Here is a 13,843-nt window from a genome sequence, read left to right as displayed (position 1 = left end):
TGAAACTCTGTCTCAAAAAAAAAAAAGGAAGGTGGTGAGAAGGTGAGAATGGTGGTGAGGGGAGGATGTGGACAAAGTCTTACGCATTATCCCACCTAGCACCCAGCAACATTTCTGGCATGTGGCAGGCACTCCCTGAGTGTTTGTTTGGCTGCTTGTCAGGACCCTGGCTGGCTGCTTGGGACTGTCCCACACCCGGACACTAGGATGCTGGCCCTGGCGAGCAGTGGCACATTTGGTCTGGGTCCCATGGTATCTCAGGCAGAGAGGTATGAGGGTACCCCGTAGTCTGGAGTCCAGATCCAGTGCCAGCACCCATGGTGTATGACTCCACCCCAGGGTCACAGGCTTCTCTTATTGCAGGAGCCCTGCAGTTCCAGCCACTTGAGTAGGCTCAGGGGCTTTTGTGCTTGGTTAATTTGGGAGGTCATGGAGGTCAGAGGTGAGATGCAGCCTGTCCCCAGAGAGCCCCTTGCTCCCTCTGCTCCCAGGCCTGGTTACACGGGACAAGTGTGAGTGTGTTGTGAGGGAGCTGGACATGGTGTGACTGCTCTGGCAGCTTGTGCCACCTAGTCAGGTACCGTGTGCCCTGGCTGCCTGGGGAGTCCGAGAGGAAGGGCCGGGGAGCCCTGGAGAATGTGCATCTTCTCCTTTCCTTTGCCTTGGCTCACTTTGCCACAAGGTCTCAGTCAAGGGCCTCTCTTCACCCCGTGGGCTTCTATCTCAGCCTTTCCACTTCAGCAGCCCTGGGGACGAGAGTGAAGGCCTCAAAATGCCCGTCCTGTAGGCACCTCTGGTGAGCAAGGCTGGGGACATGTCACAGGACCACTTGCAGGCTGTTTCGTCTCTTCATAGTGTAGATTGCAGAGTGGGACGAATGTTGGGCTCCTCTTCCTCCGTTGAGGTAGAACTTGCGTGTGTCAGTGCCCACCCCTGAGTGTTCATCCTGATGGGCTTTTACGTGTGTGTATACCTGTGTAACCACCACTCTGATCACATTATAAAATAGAGGTATCCAATCTTTTTACTTCCCTGGGCCACCCTGGAAGAATTGTCTTGAGCCACATGTAAAATATGTTAACACTAATGATAACTGAGGAGCTAAAACAAGCCAAAAAAAAAATTAGAAAAAAGTCTCATAATGCTTTAAGAAAGTTTATGAATTTGTGTTGGGCTGCATTCAAAGCTGTCCTGGGCCACCTGTGGCCTGCAGGCTGGACAAGCTCGTTATAGAACATTTCCAGCACTCTAAGGGGCTTCCAAGTCCCCGCTCCCAGTCAGTGCACCCCAGAGGTAACCACCATTCTGACTACCCCAAGGACTACTCTTGCCAGCCTTCATGATGTGGGCTTTTCCCTTAGTCTAGTGAAGACCTGGCCCTTAGCTCAGGGAGGGAGGCCTGAGGCTGGCCTATATATGCAAACCTACTGGCCCTGGAGGCCACAGATGGCTTCAGGTGGTGGCAGGAATTCACTGTAGTAGAGGCCTCCGTGGGGTTGGCACTGGTTAACGTGATCCCAGGGTCACGCCGACTACCTCTCCGCACATATAGACCCACAGCCTGACGGTGGAGCCAGAAGCCCGGGAGAGGGCTGACAAGTTCCCTTACAGTTCCTGTCCCTTCCGTCCCAGGTTTAGTCCAAGGAACCTCTTGAGGCAAGGATCCCTTCACCTTAAACTATAATCACTGTGTGACTTTCAGAAACACTTTCTGGCCCTTCTGCTTTGGAACTGGCCTGGGTGGAGCCTGGGGGCTCCTGCCTGGGTAGAACCAAGGGCACTTGCACAGAGGGAGAAGAGAAAATGGTTAGGGTGGGTCCCATCTGTGTCATCGAGAACTGAGCTGACACCAGTGTCAGCTGCCCCGACCAGGACAGTGTCCTTTGCCTACCATTCCTACCTCAGGTCTCACCTGGAAGAGAGGGAGAACCCCTCCCCCAGCTGGGGGAGGGTGCCAGGCAAACCATTGGACCACATTCCTGCATCCTGGTCTTGGTTACTGCCACATCCAGGGTCAGTTCACTACATCTGGTCTGCCCACACCTTGGGGCTCTGGAGCCACTGGCCGTGGATATCTAGTCAGCCTTTCCAGGCCTGGCTTCTCCAGTAGGACCACAGACCTCAGGGAAGCCCATTTATGATCCTGCCCTGGGCGGCTCCCCACTTACAGGAAACCCCACCATTTCAGCAAGAGGAATTTGGGCTGCATCATTTCCGGCTTCCTGCCTGGGCTGCCAGAGGTGGCTGGTGGCAGCCCCCTGACCCAGTGGTGTTTGGAGTGGGGAGAGGGAGCTCTCCATGCCTGGGGTGCTTCATTGTTTGGGTGAAGCCAGCACAGAAATGCATGTTAGGGCTCCCCCTCTTGGCGAAGAAGGCTGGTTCCTTCCTCCTGAGCTCTGTAGTCAGCCCCTGAGGAAGGTGTTGCTGGTCACCTTGGGCATCCCTCTGTTGCCCTGATTTGAAGGGGGTCCCTAAAAAAGCCTAAACCCAAAGACAAGCCTCTCTCCTTCCTGTTTTCATGCCTTAGTTGGGGGCACTTGCTGTGGGCAGAGCTCAGGCTGGGCCCCTGACTCAGAGTCTCCTCAGTTCTCCTGGGAACTTTGGTGGAAGTCCTTGGAGGGGAAGGGCCTAAGAATTGCCTTCTGGTTGGGAGAGATTCTTATCCCCCCAAACTTGTCCCTCCCCTGGCGGGTACACTTCTGAATACCCTGAGCACTATAGGGCAAGGCAGAGAGCCAGTCCCCCACCCCCACTCCCACCCCAGGACAGGGTTTCCTGAGACAGGGTGGGGGCCGCTGGGCAGAGCAGAGTGTCCTGGGAGAGAGGCACCCTGCCCCCACTCTCAGGCGGCACACAATGGCCGCTTTCTCCCCCGTGACCTTTCCGCAGCCTGAGTTGTATGCAGCTGTCTCCTCCCCATATCCCAAGGGGCCTAGGATGGGTGGGATCTGCTCCTGCCTTGAGAAGGACCCCAGAACTTCCACCCAGTCCTGGCTCTGCTTCTTCTTTCCAAAGTTCACTTTTCCCTAAAGAGTGGAGAACGGGCTGCTATATGGGCAGAGGGACAGCAGCAAGTGTGGACATGGTATGGTCTCAGGCATCAGAGTGCCACATCCTGGCAATTCCACTCATTAGCCTTGCAACCTTGAACAAGCCCTTTAACCTCTCTGAGCCTTTGTTTCCTCATCGCAGAGGTAGCATGTCCTACCCCACCTGACAGTTGTAAGCAGCATCATACATAATGCACCCAGCTGGTACCCAGTGGGTGCCCAGTCAAGCCCAGCTCCTTTGCTCTGTCTGTCCTCCTTAAGAGGGCTCCAGCTCACACTCTCAGTGATGGTGGCAGGAAGCTCCAGCATGAAAGGACCTCACCTGCTGGCAGGTGGACAGTCAGGACCTGTGGATGGGTGCGATCTGTCAGGCATGTTTTGACAGCATCTGGCACGCAGCAGCATCAGGGTTTCATCCCCTTGAGGATTCCTACCTCCCTACGGGAAGGGCTGGGGTAGACGCCTTGTTTCCTCGGAAAAGGCTAAGAGACTGGTAGCAGTGGCTGCAGGGCAGGGAGCTGTGCCTGCCGAATGGGCCCCAGGGACTGCATATCCCAGAGGGGTAAGGATGTAGGAAAGGGCATGGCTCTGTCTGCCCCTAGCTGTGAGCCCTTGGGGAGATCCTTCCCTGGTAACCTGACTATAGTGTTGGTCCCAGCTCCTACGCTGTTGGGGACTAAGTAAATGTGTGAAGAGTACTAAGCATAGCATGGGCCAGAGCAGGTCCTCAGGAGGTCTGACCCATGGTCTGGCTCTGGCTGACCCTTGCCCTCCTCCTGGCAGACCCTGGCTGGGCATCCATCAGCAGGGGTGTGCTGGTGTGTGACGAGTGCTGCAGTGTGCACCGGAGCCTGGGACGCCACATCTCCATTGTCAAGCACCTTCGCCACAGCACCTGGCCTCCCACACTGCTGCAGGTACAGGGCTTGGCCGGGTGGTTCTTCCTTCCCCACAGACAGAGTGTTCTGAGCATGAGGGCGTTTTCCCCCTCACCCACATACACCCCTGTCTGGAATCTGCAGCTTCCAAGGGGCAGCACCCCCTGGGGAAGAGCCTAATTCTGACCCTTTTCTCCCATCTGCTTACTTCATGGAGAAGGGCAGCACTCACCCCCGCTCTGCCACTTGCCAACATGGTCGTGTAGCATTGAGCAAGTCGCTTCACCTCTCTGAGCCTTGGCACATTCACCATGCGACCTGAAGCGCTACACTGGATCTGTGTCTTTGGGCAGCTGGACTAGAGGGAGGTGTGATGGTGCAAGCACACAGTAGGCCCCCATGGTACTGTTTCCAGCTACACCAGCCGCAGCAGGTGCTCAGGAGGTGTTTCCCCAGTGCCCAGCATGCAGTGGGCACTCTCTCACTTGGCATCTCTTCCCCGCAGATGGTGCACACGCTTGCCAGCAACGGGGCCAACTCCATCTGGGAGCACTCCCTGCTGGACCCTGCACAAGTGCAGAGTGGCCGGCGTAAAGCCAACCCCCAAGACAAAGTCCAGTGAGTGGGGCTGGAGGGGTAGTGGGCAGAGACTGCGCAGTCTGGGACAGGGCCTTGGGAGTTGGCAAGGTGACCACCCTCTCCCACTGTGCTCCCCTTTCCTCCTGTGTGCCCCATGCAGCCCCATCAAGTCAGAGTTCATCAGGGCCAAGTACCAGATGCTGGCATTTGTGCACAAACTTCCCTGCCGGGACGATGATGGGGTCACCGCCAAAGACCTCAGCAAGGTTTGAGGGGCCCTACAACAGATGGGTGGCCTCCTCCTCTTCTCCCCACCCACGACTCCCTGAAGGTCTCTCCTTTGTCCCCACTGAGCCCTGGGCCCCAAAGGCAGGGCAACAGTAAGCAGGATGGAGAGACCAGATTGCTAGGTCAAGCCGCATCCAGCTGAGGCTCGTCAAGCTCCCAAGTGGACACACAAGGCTAGAAGCCCACAACTGCCACTCAGAAGCTGGGAAAACATGGGATAGTTGCTTAGCCTCTTACAGCCTCAGTTTTCTCATCTGTAAAATGGGAAAGAAATAACAGCATCTACTTCATAAACAGTATCTAAGCAGAGCACCCAGCACACATAGATGGTGACTGACGGCAGCGCTTATTAATTGGCATTAGCCCCTAGTGGGAAGCCTCCGTCCTCATGACACAGCCTGGTTTGGGCAGTCCTCCTTGGAGCTGGTAGGCGTCCCGGGGCAGCCGGGGCTGGGTGCAGCTTTTGAGTGGGGAAGTGCGCCTCGTGCACATGCGTATTCATTGCACACTCTGCTCCTCTTAGCAACTGCACTCGAGCGTGCGGACAGGCAACCTGGAGACATGTCTGCGCCTGCTATCTCTGGGTGCCCAGGCCAACTTCTTCCACCCAGAGAAGGGCACCACACCTCTGCACGTGGCTGCCAAGGCAGGGCAGACACTGCAGGCTGAGCTGCTTGTAGTGTATGGGGCTGACCCTGGCTCCCCTGACATTAATGGCCGCACACCCATTGACTATGCCAGGTGAGGGTCGGCTAAAGGGTGCAGTGTGGGTGGGTGTGGGTGTGGGTGAGGGCTGCTGCTGCAGGACTGAGCCATACCCCCTTCCCACAGGCAGGCGGGGCACCATGAGCTGGCGGAAAGGCTGGTTGAGTGCCAATACGAGCTCACTGACCGGTTGGCCTTCTACCTCTGTGGACGCAAGCCAGGTGAGCAGAGCTTGGGGCGGCCCTGGCTGGGCTGGGCAGGTGGGACCTGGACACACCCTGCAGCAGGTGCCATGGTAACAGAGCAGCTGGGGAGCAATGTTGCTAGGCAACTGGCTCCCGTGAAATTGCTGCAGGCTCTGGGCCGCAGCAGTGCTGGGGCTAGGGAGTGGGGGTGGGCATCCTGCATCCTCACGCCAGCTCCCAGCACTCCTGGGGGTGGCCTTCCCCCCCCCAGTTTCTCCTGACACTTCTGGGTGCCAGCCCTGCTCATGGCAGTGAGGTGGGCTCCCAGCTGCTGAGGCCACCCAGCACTAGTGAGTGACTTGGCATTTTTATTTTTGTTCAGATCACAAGAATGGGCATTACATCATCCCACAGATGGCTGACAGGTAAGTGCCCACCTGATGCCCCTTTCCACATGGCCATGTTGGATGCCATGTGGGCACCTGACCCCCAGAGCTTCCAGCCCAGGCTTCAGGGGCCTGAGACCCTGCTCCCTTCCCACCCCCAGAGACTGGAGGCACAGCTTAGTCGTCAGTCCCTAATGCTGGGCCCCAGAGGAGATAAAAAATGTCAGCTCCGTACGTGGCCAGCACAGCCTGAGCCCCATGACTGTCAAGTACATGAAGGGCGTGGGTGTAAGAAGCTACCTCCAGCTGGGAGGGTGGGTCACTGGGTTCTGTCCGAGTAGCACTGACCCTACTGTCTTTAGACAAGCCTCTGCTCTTAAATGAAAAGATGGGGGGGCTCCAGGGATGTGACTAACTTTGAGACTGCTAGCCAGGCCTCTGTAGCATGCTCAGAAATTGGGCAGGTGCCCTGGGGCTGGTCAAATGAGGCATTTCTGCCTCTGTCTGAGAGGCCCCAAGTGCCCAGGCAGTGTGGGACACCCCCTGCCACTCACCCAGCACATAAGATGGATGCTAGTGCCACCTGGTGGCCACCTCTGATGGCCACATCCTCATGCCAGGCTGTGCCTGCTGGCCTGGATCTGGAGAGAGGAGGTGCTCTCTTCCCCAGAGGCCTGCGTGGGCAGATGGGCATTGCCAGGCCTGGGCTACACAGATCCTAAACCCAGACCTCCTCAAGAGCCTAAGGCCCCTACTTCTATGGTCTGATTCTACCTGGGCTGTGTGTGCATGAGTGTGTGTGTATGGTGAATAGACCCCAGTATGGGCTGCATTCAACAGCACGTTAACTGAGCACCTTCCCCGAGCCAGCTACTGCTCTTGGGACTGGAAGCACAGAGGCACCTGAGACACAATCCCTGCCCTTCAGGAGCTCACAGTCTAGCCAGGGAGGCAGCCTAGGAGGTGATTCTAGTCCCCTTGGGGGAGTGCAGCAAGAGAGGCTGAGGCATGGAGGGTAGAAATGTTGCATGGGAACTGAGGCAGCTCCCAGGGCTGGAGCAGCACGGCATAAAGGCCGGGAATCCCACAAGCAAGACTGGAATAGAGATGGGGAGAAGAATGAGCAGCTCCAAGAACATTGCCAGGACCTGTGACTCCCGGGAGGAGAGAGTTCCAGGCTCGGAAGCATGAAGTAAGCTCTGCTGCTTACTGGCTGTGTGACTTGTAGGCCTCCTGCCTTCTCTGAGCCTTGATTACCTCTTCTGGAAAATGGAGATGGCAGTGTGTGCTTTCATCGAGGAGAGACTTAGATAACATGCAAAATTTAGCTTTTGTTTAAGAGCTGGGGTCTCACCCTGTAGCCCAGGTTGGAGTGCAGTGGCTTGATCATAGCCCACTGCAGCCTCAAGTGCCTGGCCTCAAGCAATCCTCCTACCATAGCCTCTTGAGTAGCTGGGACTAAGGCATATGCCACTATGCTCAGCTAATTTTTAAATTGCTTTTGTATCTCTGTGTTGCCCAGGCTGGTCCTGGCCTCAAGCAAACCTCCCACCTTGGCCTCCCAAAGTGCTGGGATTACAGGTGTGAGCCATTGTGCCTGGCCTGAGGGTATTCTAATGAAGTTGGTTGGAGTGTGCCATATGCACCTCTTATTACTGCAGTGCTTGAAGGCAAGGGGTAGTGCAGCCAGGTGTGTCCAAAACATCACCCTGGCTATGGGTGCAACAGGATTGTAGAGGCAAGACTAGAAAGAGGGAGATTAAGAAACTTGCAAAGCCCAGGCAAGAAGTAGTGATTGTAGAACCGGGGAGCTTCACTAGGACTGCAGGGTGAGGGAGGCTTCACCCTGCTGGATGAACAGGTCACTGAGAGGCAGAGCAAGACCGAGGGGGAGGGGTGGGGGACACAGTGAGACGAGCTCAGCTTTGTCCCTTCTGGGCTGGGTGTGCGTGGAGGTGGGTCTGAGCCTGACATGAAAAGGTGTGTATGCTGCCCTGCTCCTGGGTAACTGCTGCCTCTGTCCTGTTCTTCCCTCTGCTGCCTTCCTCTGGACTTAGATCTCGACAAAAGTGCATGTCTCAGAGGTATATGGTGCCTGCCGGGGCAGCAGGCCTAAAGGTGGGGTAGGGCGGGAAGGCGTTTGGTGTGCAGCATCTGGGGTGCTGTCTCCCTGGGATCCGTGCATGTTGGGGAGGTTGCTGGCACGAGTCTGGCCACCTCTCAGGTCTCTCCCCTTCTCCCAATTCCCGTCTCCCTCCGCCCGCAGCCTGGACCTATCCGAATTGGCCAAAGCTGCTAAGAAGAAGCTGCAGGCAGTAAGTCTGCTCCAGCAGTGCCCTGACACTCGGAGCTGGCCCTTCTCTGATCCCCCATCCCCTGCTCTTGCTTCCCCTTCCTCTGACTTGATGCCCTTTTCCAAGTCTTGGACCTGTCCCCTCACTGGCCTTAGCAGTCCTTTCTCCCTGACCTCCCCGTGAGTGGATGGACTGGCCTGTTCTCTCCCACGTTGCAGCTTGGAACACAACCGCTGCCCACTTGCCAGTTCTGAGACTGTAGGGCCGGGCGGCGCAGGGAAGGCCACCATCCCCGAGGCTCACCACATCCTGGGGAGCTGGCCTTGGCACAGGGGCCGATCCATCTGACAAAATCTGGGCCCCTTTCTTCCTCCAGCTCAGCAACCGGCTTTTTGAGGAACTTGCCATGGACGTGTATGATGAGGTGGATCGAAGAGAAAATGATGCAGGTGAGTCGGGGAGCAGGAGTGTCTGGTGTGGAGGACCCGAGCAGCCAGGGCATGGGTCTCTGGTCCTTTACTGGGCAAAGAAGGGGTGCCTGGGGTTGGGGCTGCTCAGAGGCCTGCAGATGAGCCCCTGCTGGCTGTGAGCCTGCCTGGGCAGCATCCCAGGCTGGGCAGAGTGCTGAGGGGAGGAGGCTAGCTTGCTCCTCCCCCAGCCTCAGACTGGGGCTCCTCTCGCTCTGGCAGCCTCCCACTTTGGCTGTCTCCCTGGTACTGCTCCGCCCCCCGTATCACTCCTTCCTGGCCACAGCCAGATTCCAGCCCAAACTCTAGGTCTGGCTGGGTGGAACCAGCCTTGTTCCATTTGTCCGTCCCAGCAAGCCACGCCCAGCCTTGCCCTGTGTGCCTAAGACCACCCCTGCTCTGAACACCAGTGCTCGGTGGGCATGGGGTCAGCTAGGAAGGCCAGGCTCAGTGCTTCCCTACCCACACCATGGGGGCCTGGCCACCGTGGCTGATCTGCTCCTTTCCCTCCCCCACAGTGTGGCTGGCTACCCAAAACCACAGCACTCTGGTGACAGAGCGCAGTGCTGTGCCCTTCCTGCCTGTTAACCCGGAATACTCAGCCACTCGGAATCAGGTGAGGGGGTTGGGTTGGGGGTCTAGGGTGGTCTCTTTCATCCCTGTGGTCCCTCCTCATCTGGCAGTGGGCTAGGGCCTAAGCCAACTCTCCAGCATTTGCCAGGGCCTCCCTCAGGGCCCAGCTGGCACTGGGATTTGGGAAGGGGCAGGAGGCCATTCTTTTGAGCAGCTCCAGGGGGTGTTCAGGCCTCTGCCCAGGCACCCTCCTCTGTCATACCCAGCCCCGGGTGGCCTCGGCTGTTGACTGGCCAGGTAAAGCTGGGCTGGGATGCTTTAGCTGGGGTTAAATTAGATGGCAGGGCCATGCCTTGCTGCTTGGTCCCTACCCCCATCCATCAGTCATAAGGGGTCCCTTGAGGCCAGCCTGGCCCTTTTGCCTTGCAGGGGCGACAGAAGCTGGCCCGCTTTAATGCCCGAGAGTTTGCCACCTTGATCATCGACATTCTCAGTGAGGCCAAGCGGAGACAGCAGGGCAAGAGCCTGAGCAGCCCCACAGGTGGGCGGGGGGGGGCTGCAGGTTGCGGGCAGCGGGTGGGGCTCCAGGGGCTTCTCTTGCATGGCTCTCCCTGCCAGGGGTGGCCTGAGAGACAGGTCCTGTGGTAGAGTGAGGCCTAAGTGACAGTCCTGTGTCCTCAGACAACCTTGAGCTGTCTGTGAGGAGCCAGAGTGACCTCGACGACCAGCACGACTACGACAGCGTGGCCTCTGACGAGGACACAGACCAGGAGCCCCTGCGCAGCACCGGCGCCACTCGGAGCAACCGCGCCCGGGTCCGAGGGCCGCCCTCCCCAGCCCTCCCGCCCACTCCACGGAGGCCCAGCTCTGTCCTCTTGTAGCCCAGGGGCCTGGGGGACAGGCGGGCTGCTCGTAACCTTAATAACTGCCCCCTGTGGGTGTTGGCTCCCCTGCCTCCGGCTCTGATCACCTTAGGTCTCTCTCTGCAGAGCATGGACTCCTCGGACCTGTCTGATGGGGCTGTGACGCTGCAGGAGTACCTGGAGCTGAAGAAGGCCCTGGCTACCTCGGAGGCAAAGGTGCAGCAGCTCATGAAGGTCAACAGTAGCCTGAGCGATGAGCTCCGGAGGTTGCAGCGAGAGGTGAGGGTGCAGCCTCAGTGGGAGGGAGGGGGAGCCCCAGGACTCCAAGGGGTTGACAGCACTTTGCACCCACAGATCCACAAGCTGCAGGCAGAGAATCTGCAGCTCCGGCAAACTCCGGGGCCGGTGCCCACACCCCCACTCCCCAGTGAACGGGCAGAACACACACCCATGGCACCAGGCGGGAGCACACACCGCAGGGACCGCCAGGCCTTCTCCATGTATGAACCAGGCTCCGCCCTGAAGCCCTTCGGGGGCCCACCTGGGGATGAGCTCACTACGCGGCTGCAGCCTTTCCACAGCACCGTGAGTCACCTGTGGGTCTCACAGCACGGGGAAATGGGTAGGGCTGCCACAGGGTCCACCGTGACTTTTGCTGTGCTAACATCCCCAGGAGCTAGAGGACGACGCCATCTATTCAGTGCATGTCCCTGCTGGCCTTTACCGGGTAAGCAGGGCCTGGGGAAAGCAGCTCCATCTTAGCCAGTAGGTTCTGAGCCCCAGGGGGTGCTGGGCTCTGTGCTGAATGCGGGGCCTAAGATGATTAGACCGACCCTGTCCCTGCCGGACTTCTGGCGAGCGGGTGCGGTGGGGCACTCTGACTCCATCCAGCACTGCCCTGGGTTTCAGATCCGGAAGGGGGTGTCTGCCTCGGCTGTGCCCTTCACTCCCTCCTCCCCACTGCTATCCTGCTCCCAGGAAGGAAGCCGCCACACGGTAACATTTCCATGCCCAGTGCTCACAGGGTGGCTGGGGGCCTTGTGGTTCCGGGAACACATGCACTCACCGCCCCTTCCCTCCGCCCTCCAGAGCAAGCTTTCCCGCCACGGCAGCGGAGCTGACAGTGACTATGAGAACACGCAAAGTGGGGACCCGCTGCTTGGGTGAGGCTTCTTGGGTCTCCAGCCCAGCCTGCTCACATGCTGAGGCAGGGAGGTTGGGAGGACCCCCAGCGTGTCTGTGAGGACCTAGGCAGGCGGCTCCAAGGCTGGAACATTTCTTTCTCTCTCTCTCTCTTTTCTGGACCTGGGCCTTAGGCTGGAAGGGAAGAGGTTTCTAGAGCTGGGCAAAGAGGAAGACTTCCACCCAGAGTTGGAAAGCCTGGATGGAGACCTAGATCCTGGGCTTCCCAGCACAGAGGATGTCATCTTGAAGACAGAGCAGGTCACCAAGAACATTCAGGAACTGTTGCGGGCAGCCCAAGAGTTCAAGCATGACAGGTACAGGGTTAAGGGGGTGTGGTTCCTGTTGGCTTCTGGGGTGTTGTAGAGGGTATGAGGAGCCCTATGTTCTGGTGTCCCTGGGAACCTCCCTCGAGAGCCCCCTAATTTATACCCTCCCTTCTCCCCGCAGCTTTGTGCCCTGCTCAGAGAAGATCCATTTGGCTGTGACCGAGATGGCCTCCCTCTTCCCAAAGGTGCAGGGGCCAAAGAGAGGACCAGGAGTTGGGGGGAGGCCTCGGGCTGGGGCAGATGTGGAGAATCCCATCTGACTGCTACCTGGGTGGAGACTCAGACAAACTGGGCCCTGATTGCAGCTGGTGGCTTAAAGTCTAAGGTCCAGCCTCACTCCCCCACCCTCCAGAGGCCAGCCTTGGAGCCAGTGCGGAGCTCACTGCGCCTGCTCAACGCCAGCGCCTACCGGCTGCAGAGTGAATGCCGGAAGACAGTGCCCCCAGAGCCTGGCGCCCCAGTGGACTTCCAGCTGCTGACTCAGCAAGTGATACAGTGCGCCTACGACATCGCCAAGGCTGCCAAGCAGCTGGTCACCATCACCACCCGAGAGAAGAAGCAGTGACCTCTCCCCCCACACCCTCACCTGCACCCTAGGACCTCACTGGCCACAGGAGCTGGGCCACTCCAGACATTAATCCCCACCCCAACAGAGCCACTGGCACAAGTGCCCTTAGTGCTGCCACTCTCGCTGGCAGTCAGGCGCCCTGGTGCCCACCCCTGTCGAGCCCCTAAGGATGGGGAGGTGGGGTGGCAGCAGCTTCTGTCCCCCACATTCCATGCACCTCTCCCCTGTATATAGCATCTCCCCACCTCCTAGTGAGCAGGGGCCTGCAAGGCATCACTCCCAGCCCCTGGCCCTCTAGGGCACCCTCAGCAAAGGGGCGGTTGGCGACACTCCAAGTGGGGCAGCTCTCCCCACACACGCCCCACCCCCATGAGCCAGTTCAGCCCTATTGGGGGCTGAGCGGGGGCATCCCCTCCTTTGTACATAGTCTCTGTGGATGTCCCTGCCCTGTAGCCACCAGCCCCTTGCTGCTCTCCCTTTAATGCCAAACGGCCCCTGCCTAGGGCACAGGCCCCAACCTGTGTGCTGGGGTCCCCAGCAGCAAACACTGGAAAGTCTTTTTTTTTCCTTTCTTCTTTCCCACCCCTTAATTTTAACTTTGTGGTAACTGAGTGTCCCTGCGTGCCTGCGTGTGAGTGTGCGGGCGGCAGTGCCGTTCCGGAGGCCTGGTCCATCTGGAGTTTCGAGGGGTGAGGGGACCAGAGCAGCGGGACCAGCGTGGGGGTCGGCTTCTCTTCCCCACCTGGAGCCAGGGGCTGCCCAGGTAACCAGCTGTGGTCCTGCCCACTGCCTCCCTGATCCCTCCCCACTGTCGCCTCTTCTCTATGAACTTCAATTGAAAACCACTTCCCTCCATCTTCTCCCGCTCCTGTGTGGAGGGGGAACGTGTGTTGGCCAGGGCAGAGGACTGAGCACCTGAGCCTGGGGCTGGCTCCCCGGGGTCCCTGACTCAGCTGGTGGCTGTGGAGCTGAGTCCCCTCCCCGTAACCTTTGCGAGGCCAGCACCCATCATCACTACCTGCACCTGCTGTGGTCCCACCCTCTGGAGGCCTGGGAACCTGGCCTCGCAGCCTGGGAAGGCTGGAGAGGCAGATGGTGGCACCCACCAGCTCTCTCCCCATCCGGCCTCTTCCCTGGGGGCCATGCCCTCCCCGTGTGGTGGTGGGTGGGCTGACTGTCAAGACATGTGTCATGTACATTTGTATCAAAAATAAAGAAGTGACCATGAGCTATTTCTGATGCCTAGAGAATGGGGGCTGGAGGGAGGTGGCAGACATGAAAGGAAGGATGGCTGCAAGTGCCTGGGACTCCCCACCCAAGGTAAGCCCCTGTGCTGGGAACGTCTGTCTAGTGTAAGAGGAGTTTGGGAATAAGGTTAACATGTATGATGATAACGAGCCACCCTTCCACGGGCACACTCCTAAAGCCCCGTGTCTAAGGACTGGCTGGCCAGTGGGGGTGGGCTGATGGTACCGTCTGATGGGTAAACCCCTGCC

The 13,843-nt window shown here is 58.5% G+C and overlaps 1 protein-coding gene across 3 annotated transcripts in view; it reads left to right on the top strand.

The window, feature by feature from the left end:
* GIT1 (GIT ArfGAP 1) overlaps positions 1-13,581 on the top strand; it is a 16,416-nt gene extending 2,835 nt beyond the window's left edge. For 2 of the 3 annotated variants that reach the window (XM_017542171.2, XM_037743320.1), the window contains exons 2-21: positions 3,834-3,967; positions 4,434-4,546; positions 4,668-4,773; positions 5,319-5,536; positions 5,627-5,721; positions 6,068-6,110; positions 8,129-8,155; positions 8,338-8,386; positions 8,742-8,814; positions 9,351-9,448; positions 9,835-9,946; positions 10,087-10,220; positions 10,395-10,547; positions 10,623-10,853; positions 10,942-10,995; positions 11,178-11,264; positions 11,358-11,431; positions 11,585-11,767; positions 11,901-11,964; positions 12,132-13,581. In XM_017542171.2, coding sequence (XP_017397660.1) covers positions 3,834-3,967; positions 4,434-4,546; positions 4,668-4,773; positions 5,319-5,536; positions 5,627-5,721; positions 6,068-6,110; positions 8,129-8,155; positions 8,338-8,386; positions 8,742-8,814; positions 9,351-9,448; positions 9,835-9,946; positions 10,087-10,220; positions 10,395-10,547; positions 10,623-10,853; positions 10,942-10,995; positions 11,178-11,264; positions 11,358-11,431; positions 11,585-11,767; positions 11,901-11,964; positions 12,132-12,344 — 2,261 coding nt within the window. In that variant the 3' untranslated portion in view covers positions 12,345-13,581. The remainder of the gene's footprint in view (positions 1-3,833; positions 3,968-4,433; positions 4,547-4,667; positions 4,774-5,318; positions 5,537-5,626; positions 5,722-6,067; positions 6,111-8,128; positions 8,156-8,337; positions 8,387-8,741; positions 8,815-9,350; positions 9,449-9,834; positions 9,947-10,086; positions 10,221-10,394; positions 10,548-10,622; positions 10,854-10,941; positions 10,996-11,177; positions 11,265-11,357; positions 11,432-11,584; positions 11,768-11,900; positions 11,965-12,131) is intronic. The other variant, XM_017542172.2, reaches the window with a different exon arrangement.
* Positions 13,582-13,843: the final 262 nt, after the last annotated feature.

The sequence above is a fragment of the Cebus imitator genome, unplaced genomic scaffold (assembly GCF_001604975.1).
Source record: "Cebus imitator isolate Cc_AM_T3 unplaced genomic scaffold, Cebus_imitator-1.0 Scaffold140, whole genome shotgun sequence".
NCBI lineage: Eukaryota > Metazoa > Chordata > Mammalia > Primates > Cebidae > Cebus > Cebus imitator.
This window is presented reverse-complemented; position numbering and strand designations above follow the sequence as displayed.